Source organism: Chanodichthys erythropterus, chromosome 9, assembly GCF_024489055.1.
Source record: "Chanodichthys erythropterus isolate Z2021 chromosome 9, ASM2448905v1, whole genome shotgun sequence".
In the NCBI taxonomy this organism is placed as follows: domain Eukaryota; kingdom Metazoa; phylum Chordata; class Actinopteri; order Cypriniformes; family Xenocyprididae; genus Chanodichthys; species Chanodichthys erythropterus.
In genome coordinates this window covers 1,947,794-1,962,552 of record NC_090229.1, presented here as the reverse complement: position 1 = coordinate 1,962,552, position 14,759 = coordinate 1,947,794, and the positions used below count along the sequence as shown (strand labels likewise).

Below are 14,759 nucleotides of genomic sequence, written 5' to 3'. Positions count from 1 at the left end.
AGATCTGAAAAGCTATTGAAGCTCACCCAGGAACCAAAGTTTTGACAAAGTCGCTGGCTTCCTCCGCAGAAACGAAATCCTTCTCAACACCGTTGTACGTGATGCGAAGTCGCGCTGGATGAAACAGACCATAACGCGCACCATCAATGCCACGAAGTTGGCGTCTGACCTCAAAGAATGCAGCTCGAGCCCGAGCTATCTTGGCGGTGTGGTCAGGGAAGACTGAGACGGTCACACCTCTGACTTTAATCTGTCGGAGCTCTCTAGCGCGGCGCAGAATGTCCATACAGTCACTGTGATAATGAAACCTGCATACAATGGCTCGCGGACGGTCACCAGGCTTGGGTTTGGGTTGGAGGGTCCGGTGGGACCGGTCCAAAAGCGGCTCCTTTTCCAGATTGAACGCTTCCTTCAGCAAGGCGGCCACAGCTGCAGTGGTACAGGTGTCAGGGCCCTCCGGTACTCCCACTATCCTAACGTTGTTGCGCCGTGATCTGGACTCCAAGTCTTCACATTTATTTTCCAGCTTGGCTACGCTAGCTGTGAGGCACTCGATAGTAGTTTTCATCTCGGCAATGTCATCGGAGCACTCAGTGAGTGCGTGCTCCATTTCTCCAACCGTACCTTTAAGCTTGGACATGGTAGCCTCGGTAGCAGCTTTATCATTCGCCAGCTGTGACTTTACCGCTTGTAGGTCAAGCCTAATAGTAGGCAGAGCATCCCCGAGTGTATCCTGGAGTTCCTTTTTAAAAATATCAGCAATATCTTTCCTCACCGAGGCCAACAACTCGAGCTTAAGTGCATCGATGTCAAGGTTAGCATGCGCCGAGGCGCCCTCGACCTCTGAAGCAACAGATGACCCACTCGAGGGTGTGGTCGCGATTTGAGGGCTAGGCCGCAGTTGTGTCTGAATAGTTTTGCGAGTTTTAGAGTTCTTTCCAGCCATCTTACGCAGTCCAGAGTTAGATTTCCTAACAAAAAAAAAATCAGCGGAGCAAGACTATGCTAAATATGTGTCGAAAAAGCGCAAAAGAATTACAATATTAATCAAAATCGGCAGGAGCTTCCAAACTCACGTCTTACTCCATTAGAGCTCAGCAGCGCCCCCTCGTATTTACTAGTTCGAGGTACAGACAGTCTCTATGTGATAATATCTAGGTGAAAGAGTACACATACACACACACACACACACACACACACACACACATACACACACACATGCAGTCAAACCAAAATGTATTCAGACACCTTGAACATTTCATTCATTAATTCAGTTTATTCACTAGTTAAAAAGAAAAATGGTAATAAAATATGACAAGACCTCATAGTTAAACTGTGTCAGAAAAAAATAATCTTAATTATGTCAGATAACACTAAGCAAAACATGGTCAGGTCAAAGTGTCTGAATAATTTTTGGTTGAAAATTTTTTCAGTTGTACTGGTAGTCCACTGTATGAAGAATTTTGGGTATAAAATGCCACTTTATTTTGCTATATCTCACGTGTGTGTGTGTGTGTGTGTGTGTGTGTGTGTGTGTGTGTGTGTGTGTGTGTGTGTGTGTGTGTGTGTGTGTGTGTGTGTGTGTGTGTGTGTGAAATCAATCAAACAGTGATTCAGTGTTTTTGATGTCCATGTGTTTGCTAACCCACCCAAGGCCTAAGGCTCTATGAAATACTATAGGATTTCTTCCAAGTGTTTCTGAACTGACTGACTTTTTTCACCCATAAACTAAATCTTAAAACATAAACATGCAAGTTTAGATATTAATAGGCCCAGGGATGGGCAAAAATACATCAAAATATATTTTAAAATAAAATACCAAATACCTTAATTTTAAATGTGTCAAAATAAACTACAAAATACAGCAGCCAAACCATGTATCAAAATAAACTGCTGTATTTTTGTATTTTGAAAATATTACAAAATACTTTTACAAGGGAGCATGAAATTTCTTTGCAAACCTTCCATCAGTCGGCCTGTTTGATCGATCCCTTCACCGTTACACTGACTTGATTAATGTTTGATAGCAACAGCTTTTCTCTGCCCGAGTCATGCAATAAATCTGACATAAGCAACCAGTTAAAAGGCACAAATATGTAGGATTTTTAGATTAAAATATTCAAAAACCACTAAAACAATGTTATATTATTTTTTGTTAACTTGTGTACTTACATTATCCCAAATGTTTCCAAGAAATTCTAAATCCAGAGAAATAAGCAATTTTAACCAGGACACACACGTGTCCGTGTGTCGCCTATCAATGACATCATTACCCTCGATTTCCCCTTTTATTTTGTCAAGAAAACATAGAAACATCAAAGACACTGTATATTATGAGTTTTATTAGACAAGGAAGCAACTGTTTGGATTCATTCATTGACAGAAAACTCATCGCTAAACACATTAAGGGCCAGATTTACTAAACGGGGCAAATTAGTGTGAGAGCGCAACTCCACAAACGTGTTGATGGGAGTGGCAAGTTTTGCACGTGATCTACTGACATGCAAATTAAAGAACACAGACACGGTCAGATCATTTACATAATGACTAACGCAATCTACCAAGAGCAGTGCAAACTAGAGTCGGGCCGCTTATAAACAGAGCTGAATCCTGATGCTGATGTTCTCATCAGGTGAGGGTCGACACAGGCGCAACCTAACCTGTAATCTGACAAACACATACACATATCCTGTATAATATAGTTTGCCAAGCTATGTTGGCCTATAGATATAGATACTGGCAAACGATATGTTCAGATAAGGTCTTACTCTGGCATTTCAAAGAAATGAATAATCCTTCTTCCACATGCTCTCTGTTCTCTGCGGTGTCTCCTCCTCACAGCAACAACTGCAGCCATGTCACAAAATGGGTTCAGACATGCTTTTTTAGGGCGTTAAATAATGGTGTAAATACGAGTGCAAACATTAGTAAATCACATTGTGTGATTCATTTAAATACTCTCCTCCCATAAGTTTTGCATCTGACAGGGAAACTCCTACAAATGCATATGCAATAAGGTCAGCTGCAAACACAACTCGGTCCACGTGTTTTCAGCGCTAATTTTATACTGCTTATCTTTAGTAAATCCCGACAGTTTTTTAATGCCAAAAGAGAGTTAGCGCTGGCACATGCTGTTAGTAAATTTGGCCCTAAGTCTAGTCTTTTTGTTTGAATCTCGTTTTCTTGATTTATCGCGAGTACCATTATTTACCATGACTAATATCGATCTATCTTACTGCAGTGTGCAACAAGTGTCTCATAGCAGCCGCTGAGCGAACGCGCAGAGTAGCGCTATACCGACTTTCAACACACACATGTATCTAATATGCTAAGCAGCGCTGCTACGTGCACATGACCGGAAGAAGCAGAAGCGGCGACTGTGGCGTAATAACAGATCCGCTGCTGTTGAGCTGTGTGTTGCGCTCGTCTCTCATTAGTAATCGCTCCAGTGGGCTCGTTACTGCTCTCACAGCACTCGGTCCTGCTCTGCTTCACACTACAGTAACGTTAATAATCTCTCCATCAACATGATTTCTGCCTGAGTCCTGTCCCGATTCTTTGAACTCGCAACTCATAATTGTATCCTAATTTTGATTGAACCGGGAAGTGCGGCAGAGAACAGTGTTTACGGCTTCAGGTGGTCAGAGATGAGTTTGGTGGTGTAAAGTTGGCATGAATCACGGGGTTTGGTGCTTTGCGTGCTTTTGACTGTTAGACGCTGCGGGCGCTGAGATCTTCTCTCTGGACGGGGAATGGAAGCTGCTGAACTCGAACTCGTCTGTTTCTGTCAGCGCCGAGGTCCCGGGCTGTGTTCACACTGCTCTTCGTCTCGGTATATAACAGACACACTTACATTCTTCCATTCAGAGTCATTCACTGCGAAATTAACTTTATTCTGCGTCAACAGGATCCATATTACATGTTTAATGACCTGAACTACAGATGGATTTCACTGGACAACTGGACCGACATCATTCTCAGTGCCTGCTCATGTGAGGTCAGAAAGTGTTATTTTTATTATATATATATATATATATATATATATATATTTAGATCATGGCATGAAAGGTTGCAGAGATGAACATGTAGTCGATCACAGACATGTTGTTGAGCTCATGAAAGCAGTGATCTCGTCATTCTGCTCACTAACTAACCCTTTCATCATAACTAACAGTGCAAACATGATGTAACTAAGAGATTCGTTGAATAAAATAGGAGTTTTGGCGCGAGTCACTGATAAACTCTGTTTGATGCTTTAAATGCTTTACACCTTTAAACATTGCATAAATCCTATCTTTACAAACGGTTGGTGATGCAGCACATCAGATCATCAGTATTTTGTTAACATTCGATTCTGAATGAGGCTTGCCTTGAACATGGGCTGGTATATGCAAATTTTAAGGGTGTAAATAATAATGATCCCGACTGTTGCGTAACGCATGAGATGTTCACATGACGGAGGAAACACTATATGTAATTTCCATGTACAGAACTCTTATTATTCAACTATGAAAAGGTAAATTCAATTTCAATTCTATGGCACCCTTAAGAAGTGAAGCAGGTTTATTAAAATACTTTATTCTAAGAAAAATAATATAAAATAATATAAAACATGACAGTTTTGCATGAACATGATTTTTTTTTTCCCCTTCAAAAATATATAAAAGTAATTTGTTCAGAAAAGCTTGCTGTAGAAGAAATTATTAATGTTCTCCATAGAAGAGGCATTATAGAGTTACAGATCTGATTAGGGCTGTCACTAACGATTATTTAGGTAATCAAGTAATCGGTCGATTATTTTGACAATTAATCAAGTAATAGGGTTTTTTGTGGTAATAAGCCTTTAAAATGACTGAAAATACATATACGATAACAATGAGGAAATAATGTTTGGTTCAAATAAAGTATCAAAAATGGTTTTATAGAACAGCACTGTTTAAATACATCACATAAACAATCATCAAATGCCTGCAGAGGGCGCCAACGGCCTTACAGCAGATCTAATCCTTCTTTAATTCAAATCTTTATTTAATCTTTAATATTTGGCCACTTCTTTACAATAGAAATGCTACAGCCACTGTAATAATTCATGAATATGAATATGCAACATGCAAACTTAGAGCGAGAGTTTAAACTTTTATTTTGAAATCACAATGAACATTTCACAGGTTTATAAATGATTTACCTCACAAATCTGATGAAATGGCTCATTGCGTTCCCAGATGAACATTAGAATCGATCCAAACTCACAGCATATGCAGAGATGGGATTCTCATCCGTGGAATGTGCCACTTCCCGTATTTTCCTGGTTACTCGACACGGGTAAATTGCAATCGTGACAGTCCTAGATCTGATGCTCAGAAAAACAGCTTTATCTCACTGACCCATCAGGCATTGTTTGCACTTTTATTTTATTATTGTGCTTCAGGTTCGCCGGTTGAAATCTCACCCGTCTGTGGTCATCTGGAGCGGGAACAACGAGAATGAAGCTGCCATCGCAGCTGACTGGTTCAACATCTCTGCTGCCGAGCGGCCGCTGTACGTGAGAGATTACGTCAGTCTGTACGTGGAGAACATCAGAGACCTCGTGCTGCTGGTGAGACTGACACACACAGACTTACATCACACTTCTGCCTTCAGTGTTATCAGCGGATGCTGTGCTTTAATTCAGGAGGATGGCACGCGTCCGTTTCTAGTGTCCAGCCCAACCAATGGGGTTGAGTCAGGGGTCATGAGCTACCCAGCCTTCCTTCTCTATGACCCCCACTATGGCGACACACACTACTATAGCTATTACAACGATTGCTGGAACTAGACTGCTTTCCCATGCACGCGCTTCGCCTCTGAGTACGGCTTCCAGTCCTGGCCTTTGTTTTCCACCCTCAGTAAGGTACTTTCTGCTTTTACTGGTTTATTTTTGTGACCGCAAATCCGACTAATGTCACTAGTTTAAAAGGTGAAGTGTGTCCTTTTTATGCCAGTAGTGGAACCAAACTGAACTGCACAAGTAAAGACTTTCCATCTTCGATTGTTTGAACAAGCAGATAGTTCAGATTCCCGCAACAAGCACACAGTGCATGTGACATGAATTTCGACACCAGAAGCGCGTACTGTACTGTTTAATTGCTTTGCAGTAATTAGTTTATCCACAAGGTGGCAGCTGTGCTCTGGGGATGTCGATTCACAAGGTAGTCGAAAAAAAACTGCATAAACAGAACAGGAACACGTGCAAGCTACAACGACAGTGGAGGAAGACATAGACGAGAGATTGTTTACATGGGTTTGAGATTGATCAAAACTGCCTGTGTACTAATTCAACAATTCATCAGAGCACATTACATAAGTACAATAAAAAACAGTGTGGCGACCAGGGCGGGCGGGAGTCGTGAGGGAATGGCGCGAGGCCGGTGGCGCGAGTGTTAATGAGCTTCACCTGGGAGGCGCACCGGCCTTGAGTCCCTCACGGAGGAGCTCCGGGAGCATAAAAGGAGGAGCGACTACAGTGAAGGACGAGAGAGGACCAGGCCTGGACTTTATTTTATGTTTTATTATGTTTGTGTGGCCGGCAGACGTCCGCAAGGGTCTGCCGGCATTACTTCCGTTTTGTTGTTTGTTTATTTTGAGATTAAAGTTTTGTTGAATGTTCGCCGGTTCCCGCCTCCTCCTTCCCACATCTACTGACCTCGTTACAAACAGTATTTCATTGACACCCTTGTAACAAAAAAACACTTCAGCATACTTCTAAAAAGAATACTTATGGAAATAATATACTTGGAAATAATATATTTTAAGTGCGAACTGAATGTAATGTTTTCAAACAGTTGCGTGTTAATTGGAATAAAAATATATTATAGTTTAACTTTATATTAAATTAGTCAGAAAATATATGCTATGAGTGTGAAGCCTCCATCATTTGGTGCGTGGATGATGTCGAAGAGCAATATTTATATTTAAAAAGTGCTTTCAGTTTTTTATTTTGTTGTTCACTGCACCCATACAGGGCAGGACAACACAAAATGGCCTCCATCATTGGTGTGTGTGATGTTGTAGAGCCACATATATAAGCACTCTAATTCGAAAGATGCCCCTTACACTCAACTGAACCCTAAATCTAACCGATTTTGCACAAAATAGCCCTTCTGAGCCGAGCTCTGGCTAATCTAGCCCGCTTGATTATTTTTCACACCACTAAATTGACATTTCAGGTGAATATTGCCTTCCTATGTAGGAGTGTTGGCCTATTTAGCGTACTTTGGGGTTCAGAGCAAAACAATCTCCAAACAACAAACAAAGGAAAAAACGTGTATGCATGTATGTGAGGGAGGGCATAACTATTTTGAAGTGCGTTGGTGTGTGTGTGTGTAATGTGTGTGCGTCGAGTTGTACCCAGACTCCCGGAGCCGCTGGTCTTGCGTCAGAGGAGTAACAGGTAAGTAGTCAGCACCAGAGCCGCTAGTCCCACGCCTGCAGCACGGACCAGAAGAACACTTGAAGAGGCATAATCCAAGGCACGCGCCGATGCCGGCCGTCGTAGTAGAGAGCTATGAGGTAGTCTTAGCGTCACAGCTGCACTCTCACTCACTCCGATACGGCAATCAACCCCCAGGAAGTATAAGCCACTCAGTCTGGACACTGCTCACTTTTCACCTCACGCAGACTCATTTGCACCAGAGCACTTTCTTTTAGCCTTCAGCCAGAGCACTTTCTCATAACTGGACCTCGCACAGCGCACATTTCACCAGTCACTTCCGTTCACGTTAGTACAGGTTTGCACTCACTTCCTCTGCGTCATTCACATGAGAAACCCCTCCTTAAATAGTTTGTCACGTAATTCACTTTTCCTCATTGGTCGGCAGCACAATTAAATAATTAAATAATTGGCGAACTGATATCGTGTCGCCACATAACCGTCTGATAGGTACTATCTAAACCACCTTAATGCCTATCCCTAAATACCAGTGTAATTTTGTAATCAATCTAAGAGTATTTTATGATCTATAGTGTCGCAGCACTGAGATAAAGTAACACTAGTATTGAGATACAGCCTTGGTCAGAAGCTAGAAGTCAGTCACTTGTAATTTTAACAAGCAAACTTTCTATGCTATGATGAGGCCTGGATCCTAAATAAAATTTTTCATAGATAACATTATTATTACTAGAATGTACATTTCCTGAAGAAAATGTGAATGGTGCTTGCAGTGGCAAAACTATGCTAACATAATTACCGTCCTGCTAGGATGTTTTTAGCAAGATGCTAACATGATTAGCATGTTGCAACCATGATGCTAACACCCTTAGCATGCTGCTAACATGTTTTAAACAATATGCTAATCCTGTTAGCATAATAATAGCAACATGCTAACATGATTAGCATGGTTTTAACAAGATGATAACATGATTAGCATGTTTGCTAGCATGATGCTAACATGATTAGCATGCCACTAACATGATGCTAACACAATTAGCATGTTACCAGCATTATGCTAACACATTTTTACTAGTTTGTGTCATGTTTAAACCCTAAGCTAATCACTATTAGCATGTAGCTATTCACTGCTAGCATGTGTAGCATGTTGGAAGTCCAGTTTGCTAGCATTAGTCAAAAGAGCCATCCGCCATGTCTCTATGATGCTCTGATGCAGAGATATAGATATTGCTAAACGGTTGCTAGGGTACTCTGTTTGGTTGCTAGGGAGTGGCTTGGCAGCTACCAATGATGATACTCCAAAGGCTGCTTGACAATATAAACCAACACCCATGTCTTTACGATGTTCTGATGCAGAGATATAGATCTTGCAAAACAGTTGCTAGGGTACTCTGTTTGGTTGCTAGGGAGTGGCTTGGCAGCTGCCAGTAATGATAAACCAAAGGCTGCTTGCCAGTATGAATGATATAAACCAACCCCCATGCCTCTATGATATTCAGATTTGAAGATATCTGCCTATGCTTTGGGTTGCTAGGGTGCTCTAAAATGGTTGCTAAGGCGTGGCTATGATGGCTTTAAGGTTATTTGTGATTGGCGGTTTGCTGCCTCGAGTCAAACGAGCCCACCCTCATGTTTGTATGACACTCCTATCCAAAGATATTCCTTTGATCTTTTTCAATGGAAGTCTATGGAGCTTGTTACTAAGGTACTCTCTATGGTTGCTAGGGCGTGGCTTGATAGCTTTAAAATTATCTTGATAGACTGATTGGTTGCCTGAGTAAAATGAGCCCACCCCCTTGTCTCTATGACATTGTGATCCAGAGTTATGACTTGTCAAAGTTCGTCCCAATGTTAAGTCTATGGGATTTTTCGCCCGATTTTTCGCCCGTCGGACGAACATCGTACACCCGATCGCTTATAAAAGTCATAGCACACCTCTCCTCAATAAGCCGGTCGATTTGACACCTCATTCATGGGTCTATGACAAAAGCTGCGGGAGGAGTAGCGCGCCAAAATTTTGTGTGGAATAATAATAATAATAATAATAATAATAATAACTAGAATGTACATTTCCTAAAGAAAATGTGAATGGTGCTTGCAGTGGCAAAACACCGGACTAGGTTGCTAGGGTGCTGTAATTGGTTGCTAGGGCGTGGCTATGAAGTTGCTGTGTCACTACTTATTGGCTGGCCGAATCAAAAGAGCCCAGCCCCAAGTCTCTATGACCTTTTGATCCAAAGATATGATCTCACAGATTTGGCCCCCATGTTAAGTCTATGGGAGTTTTTTCAGCCGTTTTTTCGTACGCTGTGCGAACATCGTACAAGCGATCGCTTAGAAAAGTCATAGCACACCTCTCCTCACTAAGCCGGTCGATTTGACACCTCATTCGTGGGTCTACGACAAATGGCACGGGACGAGTTACACGCCAAAGTTTTGTCTAGGTGAATAGTAATTACAATACTAGAATGTACATTTCCTGAAGAAAATGTGAATGGTGCTTGCAGTGGCAAAATTCGGAACCCGGTTGCTAGGGTGCTGTAATCGGTTGCTAGGGCGTGGCCATGAAGTCACTACTTATTGGCGGCTTGATAGGCCGAGTCAAAAGAGCCCAGCCCCAAGTCTCTATGACCTTTTAAACCAAAGATATGATCTCACAGATTTGTTCCCCATGTTAAGTCTATGGGAGTTTTTTCAGCCCTTGTTTCGTACGCTGTGCGAACATCGTACACCCGATCGCTTAGAAAAGTCATAGCACACCTCTCCTCAATAAGCCGGTCGATTTGACACCTCATTCATGGGTCTACGACAAACGGTGCGGGACAAGTTACGTGCCAAAGTTTTGTTCAGGTGAATAGTAATTACAATACTAGAATGTACATTTCCTGAAGAAAATGTGAATGGTGCTTGCAGTGGCAACATTCGGCACCCGGTTGCTAGGGTGCTGTAATTGGTTGCTAGGGTGAGGCTATGAAGTCATTAGTTATTGGCTGCTTGATAGGCCGAGTCAAAAGAGCCCAGCCCCAAGTCTCTACGACCTTCTGATCTAAAGATATGATCTCACAGATTTGGCCCCCATGTTAAGTCTATGGGAGCTTTTTCAGCCGTTTTTTCGTACGCTGTGCGAACATCGCACACCCGATCGCTTAGAAAAGTCATAGCACACCTCTCCTCAATAAGCCGGTCGATTTGACACCTCATTTGTGGGTCTACGACAAACGGTGCGGGACGAGTTACGCGCCAAAGTTTTGTTCAGGTGAATAGTAATTACAATACTAGAATGTACATTTCCTGAAGAAAATGTGAATGGTGCTTGCAGTGGCAAAACTCGGCACTCTTGATTAGCATTATGCTAACATAATTACCGTCCTGCTAGGATGTTTTTAGCAAGATGCTAACATGATTAGCATGTTGCTAGCATTATGCTAACACCCTTAGCATCCTGCTAACATGTTTTTAGAAAGATGCGAATCATGTTAACATAATGCTAGCAAAATGCTAACATGATTAGCATGTTGCTAGCATTATGCTAACACCCTTAGACTTTTGTATGCTAACACACTTTTTAGAAAGATGCTAATCATGTTAGCATAATGTTAGCAAAACATGCTAACATGATTAGCATAATGCTAGCATGATGCTAGCATGATTACCATGTTGTTAGCATGTTTTTAACAAGATGCTAATCATGTTAGCATAATGCTAGCAACATGCTAACATGATTAGCATTATGGTAACATGATGCTAGCATGATTACCATTTTGCTAGCATGTTTTTAACAAGATGCTAACATGATTAGCATGTTGCTAGCATGATGCTAACACCCTAAGCATGCTGCCAGAATGTTTTAAACAAAATGCTAGTCATGTTAGCATAATGCTAGCAACATGCTAACATGATTAGCATAATGCTAGCATGATGCTAGCATGATTACCATGTTGCTAGCATTATTTTAACCAAATGCTAATCATGTTATCATTATGTTAGGAACATGCTAACATGATTAGCATGTTGCTAGCATGATGCTAACACCCTTAGCATGCTGCTAGCATGTTTTAAACAAGATGCTAATCATGTTAGCATAATGCTAGCAAACATGCTAACATGATTAGCATAATGCTAGCATGATGCTAGCATGATTACCATGTTTTTAGCATGATTTTAACAAGATGCTAATCATGTTAGCATAATGTTAGCAACATGCTAACATCATTAGCATAATGCTAGCATGATGCTAGCATGATTACCATGTTGTTAGCATGTATTTAACAAGATGCTAACATGATTAGCATGTTTGCTAACATGATGCTAACATGATTAGCATGCTACTAGCATCATGCTAACACAATTAACATGCCACTAGCATTATTCTAACACATTTTTACTAGTTTGTGTCATGTTTAAACCTTAAGCTAATCACTATTAGCATGTAGCTATTCACTGCTAGCATGTGTAGCATGGTGGAAGTCCAGTTTGCTAGCATGAGTCAAAAGAGCCAACCGCCATGTCTCTATAATGTTCTGATGCAGAAATATAGGTGTTTCAAAACGGTTGCTAGGGTACTCTGTTTGGTTGCTAGGGAGTGGCTTGGTAGCTACCAATGATGATACTCCAAAGGCTGCTTGACAATATAAACCAACACCCATGTCTCTACGATGTTCTGATGCAGAGATATAGATCTTGCAAAACGGTTGCTAGGGTACTCTGTTTGGTTGCTAGGGAGTGGCTTGGCAGCTGCCAGTAATGATAAACCAAAGGCTGCTTGCCAGTATGAATGATATAAACCAACCCCCATTCCTCTATGATGTTCAGATTTGAAGATATCCCCTCTATGCTTTGAGTTGCTAGGGTGCTCTAAATAGTTGCTAGGGCGTGGCTATGATATCTTGAAGGTGATTCGTGATTGGCCGTTTGCTGCCCCGAGTCAAATGAGCCCACCCTCATGTTTCTATGACACTCCTATCCAAATATATTCCTTTGATCTTTTTCAATGGAAGTCTATGGAACTTGTTGCTATGGTGCTCTATATGGTTGCTAGGGCGTGGCTCGATAGCTTCACAATGATCCTGAGAGACTGATTGGTTGCCTGAGTAAAATGAGCCCACCCCCTTGTCTCTATGACATTGTGATCCAGAGTTATGTTCAATACAAAATCCCTATGTAATTTCCCATAGTAGGAAAAACACAGTACTTCCTGGTTCATGGGCACGGCTTCACCATAGTATGTCTATGGGGCAACTTTGGGCAGCTCTTGCGCCCCAGGGGTACAACTTACACCCCATTTTGAGGTATGGTCTGAGAGAGCCTATCAGGCTCTTCAAACGTGGTAACCCACATGTTTCTATGAAATTCTCGTTAGGAGCTATTACTCGTCAAAGTTTGTCCCAATGCAAAGTCTATGGGATTTTTTTCGCTACTTTTTCGCCCGCCGGACGAACATCGTACACCCGATCGCTTATAAAAGTCATAGCACACCTCTCCTCAATGAGCCGGTCGATTTGACACCTCATTCATGGGTCTATGACAAAAACTGCGGGAGGAGTAGCGCGCAGAAATTGTGTCCAGAAGAAGAAGAAGAAGAATAATAAGTATGCAGAAGAATAAGAATGGAGCTTTGCCTTTGGCAAGCACCATTAATAATAATAATAATAATAAGTATGCAGGAGAATAAGAATGGAGCTTTGCCTTTGGCAAGCACCATTAATTATTATTATTATTATTATTATTTTTATTTTTTTTGCAAAAAGGAGCACAATAGAGCCAACACCAGTTTTTCTAGTATTTTAGACATAAATGAGAGATTGGAAATTTATCTGTAATTTGCTAATACATTTGGATCTAATTGTGGTTTCTTAAACCAATCTTAACAAGCAGTTATTGGTTTGTTTGCTTGTATGTTTGCAAAGGCTCTTTTTTATTTATTTATTTTTTTTTTTATTGGCCTTCCAGCCAGTCTAACTGAGACATTGAGGGTGATCCTTGAATATGGAAGCACATCTGTTTTGCAATCAGCTAAAGTAACAACTCAACCTGTCACCTCTTGTTCCTATTTCACTGGCTCAGTTATTAAATTTACAAGCTTTGACACTGGCTTTCAGGACAACCACTGAAACTGCACCCCCTATCTCAGTACAGTTGTTCAGATGTAACAGAGGGAGCATGTACTTGTACAAGTGTGCTACATTCCTTCTCTGCAGTGAAGTCACTACTGTCACAATGTCCATTCACCATGCCTTTTCACCACAACACACTACATTTCCCATAATCCTCCCTGGCATCACCTGCACACTCAACTCAGTCTTCACACCTGTTTGCCATCAACCTCATCAGTTTCCCTATATAAGCAAGTGCCAAACACTCATTCATTGTCTGGTCTCATTGCTACTGGGACTGTTATATTTTCTCTGCCCAAGTACTGCTTACCTGCGTTGTTTCACACAGAAGGACTTGCCCATCTGCTCACCTTGGATTCTTACCTGTGTTATGCCTGTTGTCATCCTTCAGTCACGCCAGCCAGCGCCTGCAAAACATAAAAACTCTTTCTCATTCAGTTAAGTTCCATGTTATTATATGAATTACCCACTCACCTGCTTGAACTGCTTATAAAAACTGTCTTTTGCATTATCATGTTATCCTCTTCTGTTGTTTTGACAACTGCAAATCTTGAGGACCTTAATGCCATTTTTTTATTTGTACTTAAGCTGTATATTTTGAGTAAATAAGTAACTTCTAATATGAAATGTGATGAGAAAAGGGAGAATAGTGAGCTTGGCAAAAGGCAGACTCGTCACAAACTAGTTCTCTAGCTGAATGAAGATTTAAACATCGCTTGCGCTTTAAAAAGGGGTACATCTAAGCTTTTATTTGTCTCCTTTTTTCTGACTGTGCATTTGTATTATACCTTTCATTTTTCTTGCATTCCTTGCCATTTTTGGTATTGTATGGCCCTTTGTCATTTTTATTGTATGAAATTAAATAAACTGACTTTTGTCTGCCTGTTATGTTATTATATATATATATATATACCCTATTTTATTGTAAAGTTTTGTATGAAATTAGTTAATGGACTTTAATGCCATTATTTACACTTTTTGCTCCTTTATTTTTGTCTGTACCCTTTTATTCTACCTGTGCCCATATGCTCATTTTATATGCTCCACCATAAAACTGTTGGAACCAGTTTACTGGTTGAGAATGTTAGTCAGTTGACTGCAGGTTAATGTTCAAAGCCACTTAAGCTCATATATACAGAGGTGCTCTGAACTCCAAGAATTATAGGCAGCAGAGATGCTTTTAGCAAGGTACACTAAAAAGCTTCAGGGATAGTTGATCA

General features: G+C 41.0%; 1 protein-coding gene across 4 annotated transcripts; it reads left to right on the top strand.

Moving 5' to 3' along the window:
• Positions 1 to 3,161: 3,161 nt before the first annotated feature.
• On the top strand, positions 3,162 to 13,999 carry LOC137026164 (beta-mannosidase-like). Of its 4 annotated transcripts, none has more exons than XM_067393407.1 (4): positions 3,162 to 3,832; positions 3,908 to 3,997; positions 5,429 to 5,596; positions 13,868 to 13,999. In XM_067393407.1, exons 2-4 carry the CDS (start codon positions 3,920 to 3,922, stop codon positions 13,979 to 13,981), a joined length of 360 nt encoding a protein of 119 aa, XP_067249508.1. In that variant the 5' UTR covers positions 3,162 to 3,832; positions 3,908 to 3,919; the 3' UTR covers positions 13,982 to 13,999. The 4 variants fall into 4 exon arrangements, 3 of the variants coding, with proteins under 3 accessions (XP_067249508.1, XP_067249507.1, XP_067249506.1); XM_067393406.1 differs by lacking the exon at positions 13,868 to 13,999 and adding an exon at positions 5,672 to 5,820; XR_010895854.1 differs by lacking the exons at positions 5,429 to 5,596; positions 13,868 to 13,999 and adding an exon at positions 5,223 to 5,323.
• The last annotated feature ends 760 nt before the right edge of the window (positions 14,000 to 14,759 follow it).

Excerpts from the sequence above, each read along its gene's own strand:
- LOC137026164 (XM_067393405.1), top strand. The coding sequence starts at position 3,920 with ATGTTTAATGACCTGAACTACAGATGGATTTCACTGGACAACTGGACC. Across the intron at positions 3,998-5,428 it reads TCAGTGCCTGCTCATGTGAG|GTTCGCCGGTTGAAATCTCA; the intron begins GTCAGAAAGTGT and ends ATTGTGCTTCAG.